The 12,973-nt window shown below is 43.7% G+C and overlaps 1 protein-coding gene across 4 annotated transcripts in view; it reads right to left on the bottom strand.

Annotated features, from left to right (window-relative positions):
- Positions 1 to 12,973, bottom strand: part of LOC137434463 (ATP-dependent translocase ABCB1) — a 202,411-nt gene that overhangs the window by 138,955 nt on the left and 50,483 nt on the right. For all 4 annotated transcript variants that reach the window (XM_078785560.1, XM_068127478.2, XM_068127482.2 and 1 more), the window contains one exon: positions 4,525 to 4,573. In XM_078785560.1, the coding sequence (XP_078641686.1) occupies positions 4,525 to 4,573 (49 nt within the window). The remainder of the gene's footprint in view (positions 1 to 4,524; positions 4,574 to 12,973) is intronic.

Below are 12,973 nucleotides of genomic sequence, written 5' to 3'. Positions count from 1 at the left end.
CATGTTCAGGATTAACATTTGCCAAAGTGACAGCAGGTTCATCACCAGTGATCTCAGCAGGTTCATCACCAGTGGTCTCGGCAGGTTCATCACCAGTGGTCTCGGCAGGTTCATCACCAGTGGTCTCGGCAGGTTCATCACCAGTGGTCTCGGCAGGTTCATCACCAGTGGTCTCGGCAGGTTCATCACCAGTGGTCTCGGCAGGTTCATCACCAGTGGTCTCGGCAGGTTCATCACCAATGATCTCGGCAGGTTCATCACCAGTGGTCTCGGCAGGTTCATCACCAGTGGTCTCGGCAGGTTCATCACCAGTGGTCTCGGCAGGTTCATCACCAGTGGTCTCGGCAGGTTCATCACCAGTGGTCTCGGCAGGTTCATCGCCGGTGGTCTCGGCAGGTTCATCGCCAGTGGTCTCGACAGGTTCATCACCAGTGATTCGGCAGGTTCATCACCAATGATCTCGGCAGGTTCATCACCAGTGGTCTCGGCAGGTTCATCACCAGTGGTCTCAGCAGGTTCATCACCAGTGGTCTCAGCACAATCATCAAGGACTTTCCAATAGTCGAGTCCATAACAGGTGAAGCAATTCCATTTGCTTCGTTAACAGGTAAAACAGTCCCTGCAGGTCTATGTCTATGTCCGTTAACGTCTATGTCCTCACATGAAAGGGGGCCGAACTTGTTGGCTGTAGGTACAGGGTTTGTGCCAGGTAAGCCTTGTAGAGTGGCATCGGTGATGATTGGGGGGAGGGGGGGCGTTACCGACATGTTTCTTGTTGTTAAATGCTACCATTTTCTGAGTTAAATGGTCCTCGGGAAAGGTCTTTCTCTTCCTTGACGGAACAATGGTGAAAACATCCGTGACCTTCGTTGTGCTGTTTGGATTATCGGGATGGGAAGGCTGAGCGTCATTACCAGACATGGAAAATGTTTCCTTACAGCCGAAGAAGAAGAAGAGGAATCCTTGTTGTTCACACGGTTTGTCCCATCGTTCACGAAGCCGCTTTTGGGCAAGAGCGCTTCAGGTGTCCGAAATTACCACACCCGAAACATTTCAAGGTGTCAGTTGATACGTATAATTGGTAATCATGATTATCAATTTTGAATTTTAAAACAATGTTCAGCGTTCTTTCAACGTTAGGAGGAGGAAATACAAGATAAGCTTGCCTCCTGAAAGACATCACATGTTTAGCCTGGTCGTCCTGGCAACGTAAAGGTAACATAGTGATTTGGGAAACCACAGAACCATAACGAGATAGTTCAGAGACCAGTCTCTCATTCTTCAGGAATGGAGGAGTGTTCGAGATGATGACCTTAATGGCCGGAGTGTCGAGAGGAGACACGAGCACAAAAAGGGAAGGAGGGGTGGGGGTGGGGGGGGGGGGGAAGGGACGAGGGAGGGGTGGGGGGGAAGGGACGAGGGAGGGGTGGGGGGGAAGGGACGGGGTGGGAGGAGGGTGATTATCGCTCTCGAACAGTAATTAATTAATTACGAGCCGAGACAGACTTCAAAGGCGTAAACAAACACAGCTGGTGGGAAAAAAAACGATCAGCCAGAGGACAGGATGGGCCGCAAACTAATGTAAAAGTTATCCACAAATAGCTGCGGGCTCTCTTTCTCTCTCTCAGAAAAGGAAGGGAAGCAAAGGGCAAGAAGGAGGGAATAGAAATGAAAACAATAACAAAAAAAAACGCGGAGGGAAAAATGAGGAAGGGGGTGGGGGGAGGCCGAAGCCCTGGAGTGTTGGGTCTGACCAAAAGGGAGGGGTTGGGGCACAAATGCAGAGTAAAGGTGTGCAGATAAACAAACAGGGGGAAGGAGAAAGGTGAAATATGACGCGGAAAGGGACAAAAGGATAGAACACCAGAGCAGCTCGTACCTCACCACACATGCACAGCCGCCATCTTGCCACACCCAAACACACCGACAGCCAGCAGGGGGCGAGAGAGAGAAAGAGAGGGAGGGAGAGGGAGAGAGACAGAGAGAGTAAGAGAGAGAAAGATAGAGAGAGAAAGATGGCACCACTACCAAAATATTGCAATGTGCAAATACCCAAACACACAGATCTTCACAAGTTAACAAGAGAAATTGAAATCAGAAAAGGCAAATGCCAAGTACAAGTATTTACTTTATCCATGTGGAAAACAATTCATGCTTTGTGTTTCAATCTGAAGTGTGTGTCACTTTTAGTCTCGGCGGCCCGCAGGCGATGCGAGACTATTTCAATGCCCCTGTTTGTTTGTCTGTGTGACTGTATGTGTCTGTGTGTGTCTACATCTATATATTTTTGCTTTAAAAAACTGGTTCTCTGCAACCGCTTGTCCGATCAATGCAAAACTTTAAACATAGGAAAGACTCCCAATGGAGAACTATTTGATGATAACTCTAATGTCATACGTAGGTCACATGGTATGGCAGCCATATGAGATCAAAAGAAAAAATTTGGACATCATTCTCTCCAAAATTGAAACTTGGCACACGTCATCAACTCCACATGGGGTGTGTATAGGGTGATACCGATGGCATCATTGGTGAAGTAGTATTCCAGCTATAATAGGTTGAATCGAAATCTTTATCTGAAAAATCTGAAACTTCATACATCTGATCTATGACCCGATAACAACAACAACAACAACATGCATTTTAAAGGCCATTTTCCCTGCGAGAGCGGGGGTTAGCCTTGCGGTCCCCATGACAATCTTCTCCATTTTGCCCTATTTTCTGCATCTCTCCTTGTTAACCCCCTTGCCCGCATTTCTTCTTCCACCATCTTTAGCCAAGTCTTTCTCGGTCTTCCCCGTCTTCTACTTCCTTCTACATTCATTTCCATCACTCTTCTCAACCAGTCGCTTTCATCCTTCCTCAACACATGACCAAACCATCTCAACCTGTTTCTCTTCACAGCATCAATCACAGGCTCTATTCCCATCATCTTTCGCAATTCATCATTTGTCTTCCTCTCTCTCAACGATACTCCGCACATCCGTCGAACCATTCGCATTTCCACCCTTTCCAACCTTCGTTGCTGCTCTACGTTCATTACCCATGTCTCGCTCCCACAAATCATAACACTTCTCACACATGCAGCATACACCTTTCCCTTCAGCTGCAACGACACTCCCCTCATCATCAGCACGCCACTCAATTCCCGAAACTTCTTCCATGCACATCTCACTCGAGCAACCGTTGCCGAGTCTGATCCACCTTCTCCATTCAGCATGTCTCCGAGGTAGCAAAATGTTTTCACACCTTCCAGCTTCACGCCGTCTCCAAGATCCAACTCAACATTTCCTCCATCTGCAGCTCCCTCTGTGCACACCTTACATTTGAATGTAGCTGCCACACTGGTTAATGACCCTCTCAGACCACTACATTTTTGATGAACCCACTCAGCGCACATTGTACACTGAATGGAGTTCACTCCGACACCCTTCCTACACACAGCACAAGGCCACTTCCCAGTTCTTTCCACCTCACCACATGCTTTACCACATGCCATCACCTTCGTCTTTCCAATATTCACCTTCAGACCTTTTGTCTCCATACATTCCTTCCGCGTGTTCATCTTTTCCTTCAGTCCATCCATACTTTCCGCAATCAACACCAGATCATCTGCATACAACAACTCCCACGGTAAACCCTCCTTTACGTTCTGAGCCAGCATCTCCATCACAGCTACAAATAGTAGTGGACTTGGTACCAACCCCTGATGCACTCCCACCTTCACCTCAAACTCACCACTGTTCCCGTCCTTCGTCCTTACAGCTGTGCGCGCTCTTTTGTGCATTGCCATCACTACTCTGATCAACCATCCTCCACTCCTAACTTCCTCAATGCCCATGTCAATACTTTGCGTGGAACCCGATCGAATGCTTTCTCCAGATCAACAAACCCAAGAAACAACTTCTTCCTCTTCTCCATGTACTTCTCCTGCAACTGCCTCACAATGAGACCCGATGTGAGGGAATAATTAAATTTATGACGCACATAACCAATGCCAATAAACGATGTGACATAATAGGGCGCATGGATGATTCGGATATATGGGCGATAATATAGCAGTAGGGCCATCATAGTTGCATGTTCAGCTAATGATTTTTGTTCAGAATGAATGCGTGAGGCGAGCTCCACAAATGCCATTCTAGTTTATTGATTTGAGGTAACATATTCTTTACAGAGCATTGGTGCTGCCAAAGCAGTTTCTTGGCACGGGTTATACTGGCTGGTTTTCCATTGTCTTGCCAGCATTGGTGGTCCATGCCCTGTCCTTTATAGTTCTGAATACCAAGCAAGGAAGCAGCATGAATCATTTTAAGTCTTTGGTATGACTCTGCTGGGTTTTGAACCATCGACCTCCTCGACTCGGAGCAGGCGTTCTAACCATTAATGCCACGGAGTCTGGTATGTGTCTGAATTACAAATCAAAAATTTCAGCATGGAGTTAATATGCATTGGAATCCTGCATTTTCATGGATATGGTCAATTGAATTTTGCAAACACAGTATCATGTTATTGTTTACGTACCACACCAAAGAAGCCGACCATGGGCGTTTTCTTCGGTTTTTCATCATGACTGCAAAATATCAATGAGACAAATGACAAGATGCTCTTCAAAAAAAAAAAAATCCAATTTAATCATCCGATATAAGTCGTAAAAAGTTGTATTTTCACACGAGACATCACATGGTGCGAGGCAATTTCTTCATTTCATTAGTTTCCGACACACTGAAGCCATATAAGACTTTCTCAAACGAACACGTCACAAGATGAATACAGACTTGAAGGGTTATGTCACAAGTACAGACTTAAACTTTTCTCTTTGAAAGATTAAATTTCAATATCTCAATACAATTAATCCCACAACTCAATGAGATTGTGTTGGAGAAGATTTTTTTTTTTTTTTTTTTGTATACTGAATCGAGGCTCGTGAAAGAGCTAACATTTACTTCACAAACAAATCAACCAGACAAACAAAATATATAAAAAGAGGGAGCGGAAAACAAGATGGGGAGAGAATGGGGAAGCACACAAACACAACATTTGAGAGCAGGGAGATGTGTGGAAGGGAGAGGGCTTGGGGGGAGGAGGCGTGGGAAGGAGGTGGGGGGGGGGGGGGGGAAGGGAGAAGTATAAAACACAAGGACACCAAGGACTTCCAGGACAGAAGTTGGTATTTAAAAAAAGTGGAATTGGGGTGAAATTAGCGGGGGTAGAAAAGATCCAGGTTTTGGATGGAGGAAGATAAGAGATGGTGGTGAACAGCTGTTTTAAAGACCTGGAGGGTGGAGTGGGATTGAAGAGCGTGAGGGGGTTTGTTCCAGAGGCGGGAGAAGAGAGGAATGAAGGAGTCAAGGTGAGCAGAGAGTCTTGATTTTGGCAGTTTGACCATAAGAGGGTTGCAGGCAGATCTTGTGCGACCTGTAGGAATATTTGCGGGACAGAGCCCAGAGAGAGCTGGGGGGGCAAGGCCAGAGAGGAGTCGGTAGAAGACGGAAAGACCACCAACCTGCCTGCGGTGAGTGAGTGAGAGGCCCTTGGAGTTAGCTTCATCGCGGGAAATTCCAATGATTCTGAATGCTTTGGTTTCAACAGCGTGAAGACGAGCTAGGTGTGAGGCAGGAGCACCAGCCCGGAGGGGAGAGCAGTATTCCATTGAGCTGCGGATGAAAGCCTTGTATGTGGTGAGGAGCTCAGGTGTGCCAAGGAAGGACTTCGCACGACGGAGGATGCCCAGTCGGCGACTGGCTTTGGAGGCCAGATTTGAAATGTGGTTTTCCCAAGAAAGATCATGGCAGATAGTGAGACCCAAAAGCTTGAGTGACAGAACTTCTTGGAGAGGATTATTCAGAAAGTGGATGGGAGGGTTGTCCAGTCGGTCTTTTCGGAGAGACATCGTAAGAGTGTGAGATTTGTCAGGATTGAAAGACATGTTCCACTTGTTTGCCCAGTCTGTGATTTTGTCCAGGTCTGCAGAGAGTGAGGAGTTGTTGTGAGGAATTGTTCAACGAAAGTGTTGGATAAGATTATTATTACCATCAGTGACTTCTATAGAAATGTGCAAATTACCTCGCCCATAGGTTTATCTGATCATAACACTGAACTTTGGTTCCAAATAATGCTGCAAACCAGAAAGCCTCGTGTGATTCGATGTCATAATCGGCCTATGCTGGATAGTGCCAGTCAAGCTTTTGGCAAATGGACTTGCAATCATGACTGGATAGAAGTAACAAGCGATGCTGATGCCAACTCACAATGTGAATATTTCAAGCAAACTCTCTATCCTGCTATTGAAACGTGTTTTCGACAAATGGCAAATAGCATTTCACCATGGAGATATTCAGAATTGGAAAAGATGAAGAAGCAAGGTCAAATAGAGTATAGTGAAAGCTAAAACAGAATACTAGTTCCATGCGTGTCAAGTGTCTGAAACGTTCCCACCCCTCAGCATCATGAAATCCGTGTTTTAACCGGAAACAAACGGGATCACGCACAAATATCTGCGCTGGGAATAGACATGGAGAATGAGTTGGCGAACGCTATTAAAAACTATAACGTCACTCAGTAGAGCGCATACTCCCGCCGTGGGTCAAGTTGGAATAGTACGATTTCACCAAAGTTTTAGGGAGTAGTTCAGTGACAACACAAGACAAGACTCCTCCTTTGGCATCCATGGAAATCTCCACGCATGGCTGGCGGACCTCCTCTCTAGTCGTAGTCAACGTGTGGCCCTGAATGGGTTTCTCTCATCTCCTCTTCCTCTTCAGGCTGGAGTTCCCCAAGGCAGTGTTCTGGGCCCTGTGCTTTTTCTGGTCTTCATCAATGATCTCTCCGACTCTCTTGAAAATCCTCTCTATCTCTTTGCTGATGACTCCACTCTCTGCCGCTCCATTCCTCATCCCTCAGATCGGCAGTCTGCAGCCTCTCACTCTCTGCAGACCGGGACAAAATCACAGACTGGGCAAACAAGTGGAACATGTCTTTCAATGCTGACAAATCTCACACTCTTACGATGTCTCTCCGAAAAGACCGACTGGACAACCCTCCCATCCACTTTCTGAATAATCCTCTCCAAGAAGTTCTGTCACTCAAGCTTTTGGGTCTCACTATCTGCCATGATCTTTCCTGGGAAAACCACATTTCAAATCTGGCCTCCAAAGCCAGTCGCCGACTGGGCATCCTCCGTCGTGCGAAGTCCTTCCTTGGCACACCTGAGGTCCTCACCACATACAAGGCTTTCATCCGCAGCTCTATGGAATACTGCTCTCCCCTCTGGTCTGGTGCTCCTGCCTCACACCTAGCTCGTCTTCACGCTGTTGAAACCAAAGCGTTCAGAATCATTGGAATCTCCCGCGATGAAGCTAACTCCAAGGGCCTTTCACTCACTCACCGCAGGCAGGTTGGTGGTGTTTCCGTCTTCTATCGACTCCTCTCTGGTCTTGCCCCCCCCCCCCAGCTCTCTCTGGGCTCTGTCCCCCAAATATTCCTACAGGTCGCACAAGATCTGCCTGCAACCCTCTTATGGTTAAACTGCCAAAATCAAGACTTTCTGCTCACCTTCACTCCTTCATTCCTCTTTTCTCCCACCTCTGGAACAAACTCCCACACTCTCTTCAATCCCACTCCACCCTCCAGGTCTTTAAAACAGCTGTTCACCACCATCGCTTATCTTCCCCCATCCAAAACCTTGATCTTTTCTACCCCCGCTAATTTCACCCCAAATCCTACACTTTTTTGAAATACCAACTTCTGTCCTGGAAGTCCTTGGTCTCCTTGTGTTTTATGCCTCCCCCCCCCACCCCCCTTCCCATGCCTCCTCCCACCAAGCCCTCTCCCTCCCACACTTCTCCCTGCTCTCAAATGTTGTGTTTGTGTGCTTCCCCTTCTCTCCCCATCTTGTCTTCCGCTCCCTCTTTTACATATTTTGTTTGTCTGGTTGATTTGTTTGTGAAATAAATGTTAGCTCTTTCACGAGCCTCGATTCAGTATACAAAAAAAGAAAAGGAAAAAAAAAGACACTACACAGATATATATTTAGAATATATAGAAGATAATGTCAAAAAAAAAAAATACAAGCCAATTTCACTTACATTTTCGGATTCAGCGTTCAATTCTATATAAGTGAGTGTATTTTGAGGCATGTGTGACTTCAAATAAAATTGTAAGCCAGAAAAACGTTCGTTTCATTCCTTAGGGATACAACATGTAAAACTGGCCCAAACGTCAAAACAAAACTCGCTCATTTTAAGTCGTACAAGCTAATGCGACCACTCATTCTTCTGGGAAGAATCCCGTGCACATGCTGGTCACACTTATAACTCACCTAAGTCTTTATAAGTTCATCAAATACTGACACCGCGATTGACATTCGCTGAGGTAAATGTTGATATCTCTTCTGAGGTTAAAAAAACAAAAAAAAACAGTTTTCAAGCATTATACGTATCAAACGATGCATTTTATGAAACGGGGAAACCTAATACACACTTTGGTGGTTTTAAAATGACAGAATATGTCTTTATTAGAAAAAAAAAAAAGAACCTTGATGACGACGCTGCTAACAGAATACACCGCTCTAACGCATGACCACGAGTTTAAACTACATTTACAACAAATATGAAAACTATTTGCATATCACAATGTTAAATATAGAATATATAGAAGATAATGTTTAAAAAAATGAGCCCTATCTTCCAATTGCAAAAAAATTCCCAAAAAATTCCTGGATCCGGAATAATATCCTGAGGTTCACCAAAAACGAATCAATTCTTCCTTATCCCAAGGGCAATCATCCCCCCAACTTTCATCCAAATCCGTTCAGAACTTTTCCAGATATCTTGTTCACAAACACACACACACACGGACACGATCGAATGCATTACTCCCTAGCAGGAGTAATTATTTGATTTGTTTCTTTTGATCTAGACCATCTCGATATGACTTGACTGTTCTGGCTTGCCTTCCAGCTCCAAAACCATGCCCAACTGTAAACCCATGGGAAGCACAAGAAGCACTGGCAATGAATCGGCAAAAAAACCTTCTTCTGGGCCTCATAGGATATCTGCAAACATTATTCACGAATTCTCTATTGAACGAGCAACACATCTGACTTCTAACTTAATTGACTTCTCTTTTCAACAGGGAAAGGTCCCAGATGCATTGAGACAGGCCATAATAGGCCCGATACCCAAAACGAATCCTCCCTCTTTGAAAAAGTCAAGACCTCTCGTGTTAATCGACTTCACAGAAGGTTTTCATCAAATTGATCACACAATCGCCATCACAAAGCTTGTTCATCTCGACGTACATCCTTCTATTTATTACTTGGATCTGCGATGTCTTGTTCTCCCGCCATGTTACTCGCTCTGATTGGGCATCCCTGAATGCAGGAGTCCCTCAAGGAACATGCTGGGAACCCATCATTACCTCCACCACCAAAGGTGGATGGAAGTTATGTTTTCACCCCTGTTTCACCACCAACATGTCCACAGTTTGTTACTTGCAAAATCGAGGATTTTTCAATTATATTGGTCGGTTCCGGTTGTGGTTCTGTCTGTCTGTCTGTTTGTCTGTTTGTCTGTTTGTCTGTTTGTCACCGGCCTACAGGTCACAATTCTAAACCGATCGTCACGAAACTTCACCAAGTTGTATAAGTCGTCCCAATTGAGAATCGTCCCAATATTGATTTTGAGGTCAAATTTCTAAAATCGCCATTTTAAATCCGATTGACTTGAAAATTGAATAGCATTTGTATATCAAGTCACTAAATTGGGAAATGAACTATTTTTGAGGTAAAAAAGGTCAAAGGTCAACTTAAGGTCAAATTTTAAAAATTATAAATTTTCAACTAAAAAGCCGTCAATTCTCAACGGATTGACTTGAAAATTGAACAGCATTTGTATATCAAGTCACTAAATTGGGAAATGAACTATTTTTGAGGTAAAAAAGGTCAAAGGTCAACTTAAGGTCAAATTTTAAAAATTATCAATTTTCAACTAAAAAGCCGTCAATTCTCAACGGATTGACTTGAAAATTGAACAGCATTTGCATATCGTCACTAAATTGGGAAACATACTATTTTTAGGTCAAAAGGTCAAAGGTCAACTCAAGGTCAAACTTCCAAAATCACCATTTTTCATCCGAAAAATCGTCACTTTTCTCCCTATTGACCCGAGCTTTGATCAAGATTGTCAATTTTAATCTTGATGAAATGGACAATTTGCTGTATCAATGGAATTTTTTTTCTTGGGGAGGAGGGGGCGTATTTTGCAAGAGGGGGCGTATTTTGCAAGTATCGTGCTCTGCATGACGTCTTGTTTGTGAACAAAATATCTCAAAACGTTGTGGACGGATTCGGACAAAATTTGGCAGAGACGTAGCGTATGTGACAAGGACGAAATGATTAGATTTTGATGAAGATCCGGATTCGGATCCGGCTAGTAGAATTTTTTAGTGATTCTTCACCATTGGGAGATAGGGCTAAAACCAACATATAGCAGGATATCTCAAAACGTTATGGACGGATTTGGATGGAACTTGGTGGACAGGTTTTGTGTGTGTCAAGGACTAATGGATTCGATTTTGGTGAAGATCTGAATATGGATTCGGATATGAGAATTATTTAATTTTACAGTGATTCTTCACCATTGAGTGACAGGGCTAAAACCGATACATAGCATGATATCTCAAAACGTTATGGACGGATTATGACCAAACTCGGTGGATGAGTTGGTTAGGTGACGAGAACAAGCTGATTCGGTTTTGGTTCAGGTCTGAATCAAGATCCGGCCCATCAGTGGGATACAAAACGTAAACTGTTCAGCCTGACGGAGGTATGCTCTCTACCGAGTGCCCTTCTAGTTCGTTCTATTTCGCCAAATGTCACTCTATAAGTGATTTCTTGTTTGTCTGTCTGTTACACATTTTTTATCAACAGTTTTGAAGGAATTGTTCAGAATTTTTTTGCGTATGTATAGGTGACCGTCAAGGACAACAGCATCCGACATTTGTGGTCAGGATATTGATGCGGATCCAGATCTTGGAGTGGTTTTAATGACTAACATTGCAAGATAGTTTGAATTAAAATTTATGCACTTATGTTCTACCCTCTATACGAATTTCTTGTTTGTTTATTTGATTGATTAGTTAATTAATTATCAAATTATCTTACTATAATTCACCAAATGTCTGTCTTCCGTCCGTCCGTTCGAAGGTACCGCAAAAACGGCTGAACCGATCAGGTTTGACAGACATGTTCCACTTGTTTGACCAGTGTGTGATTTTGTCCAGGTCTGCAGAGAGTGAGGAGGCTGCAGACTGCCGATTTGAGGGATGAGGAATGGAGCGGCAGAGAGTGGAGTCATCAGCAAAGAGACAGAGAGGATTTTCCAGAGAGTCGGAGAAATCATTGATGAAGACCAGAAAAAGCAGAAAAGCTTTTGTCTCCATTACATATTTTGTGGGTCATCCACACCTACCAGTGGTTCCCTGTTCTACCAGCTGAGCCCAAGGGCATTGCTCCTATTATTATTATTATTAGGGGACCAGAGGTACCCTTTTGAAATTGCTCAGATTATTATTATTATTATTAGGGGACCAGAGGTACCCTTTTGAAATCGTCCGGATTATTATTATTATTATTATTATTATTATTATTATTATTATTATTATTCTGATTCCATGAAATTTGTTGGCGACCTACAGGCCACACCTTTCATCGTAGGAATCTGAAACTTGGACCATGTATGGGACCCCATCTGACTTGATGCATATCCTAAGTATGACGTCATAGGTAATGTATAGCGGCGGCCATGTTGGATTTAGTGAAAATCTTAAAAAGCTATCTCCTCCTTCAGTTTTCGACCTATTGAGTTGAAACTTGGCACACATATATTACACCCCAAGGCGAAGAACGCTGAGTTCGCCGATTTTTCATTTTTTGATTAATTAGTCTATGGCGGGCCAATTAAAAAATTTCATTTGTCCAAAAAGTGCAAAAATTGGCACACATATACTACACCCCAAGGTGAAGAATGCTGTCATCTCCGATTTTTAATTTTTTGCTTAATTAGTCTGTGGCGCGCCAATTAAGAAAGTGCTGACTGTGCATTTCTTTATTTAATTAATATTGTGATGCCCTGAACTTGGTATTGGACCTACAGGTCACACCTTTCATCGTAGGAATTTGAAACTTTGACCATGTATGGGACACCATCTGACTTGATGCATATCCTAAGTATGACGTCATAGGTAATGTATAGTGGCGGCCATGTTGGATTTAGTGAAAATCTTCAAAAGCTATCTCCTCCTTCATTTTTTGACCTATTGAGTTGAAACTTGGCACACATATACTACACCCCAAGGCGAAGAACGCTGAGTTCGCCGATTTTTCATTTTTTTATTAATTAGTCTGTGGCGTGCCAATTAAAAAAGTTCATTTGTCCAAAAAGTGCAAAAATTGGCACACATATACTACACCCCAAGGTGAAGAAAGCTGTCATCTCCGATTTTTCATTTTTTGCTTAATTAGTCTGTGGCGCGCCAATTAAGAAAGTGCTGACTGTGCATTTCTTTATTTAATTAATATTGTGATGCCCTGAACTTGGTATTGGACCTACAGGTCACACCTTTCATCATAGGAATTTGAAACTTTGACCATGTATGGGACCCCATCTGAGTCTATGGTGAGCACCCGTCCAATTAGGATGGAGTTCTCTGGTCCCCGGATGATCACTGCCCGCAGTTTTAATTAGGGGACCAGAGGTACCCTTTTGAAATCGTCCGGATTATTAGGGGACCAGAGGTACCCTTTTGAAATCGTCCGGATTATTATTATTATTATTATTATTATTATTATTATTATTATTATTATTCTGATTCCATGAAATTTGTTGGCGACCTACAGGCCACACCTTTCATCGTAGGAATCTGAAACTTGGACCATGTATGGGACCCCATCTGACTTGATGCATATCCTAAG

The sequence above is a fragment of the Myxine glutinosa genome, chromosome 10 (genome assembly GCF_964187855.1).
Source record: "Myxine glutinosa chromosome 10, kmMyxGlut1.1, whole genome shotgun sequence".
NCBI lineage: Eukaryota > Metazoa > Chordata > Myxini > Myxiniformes > Myxinidae > Myxine > Myxine glutinosa.
This window is presented reverse-complemented; position numbering and strand designations above follow the sequence as displayed.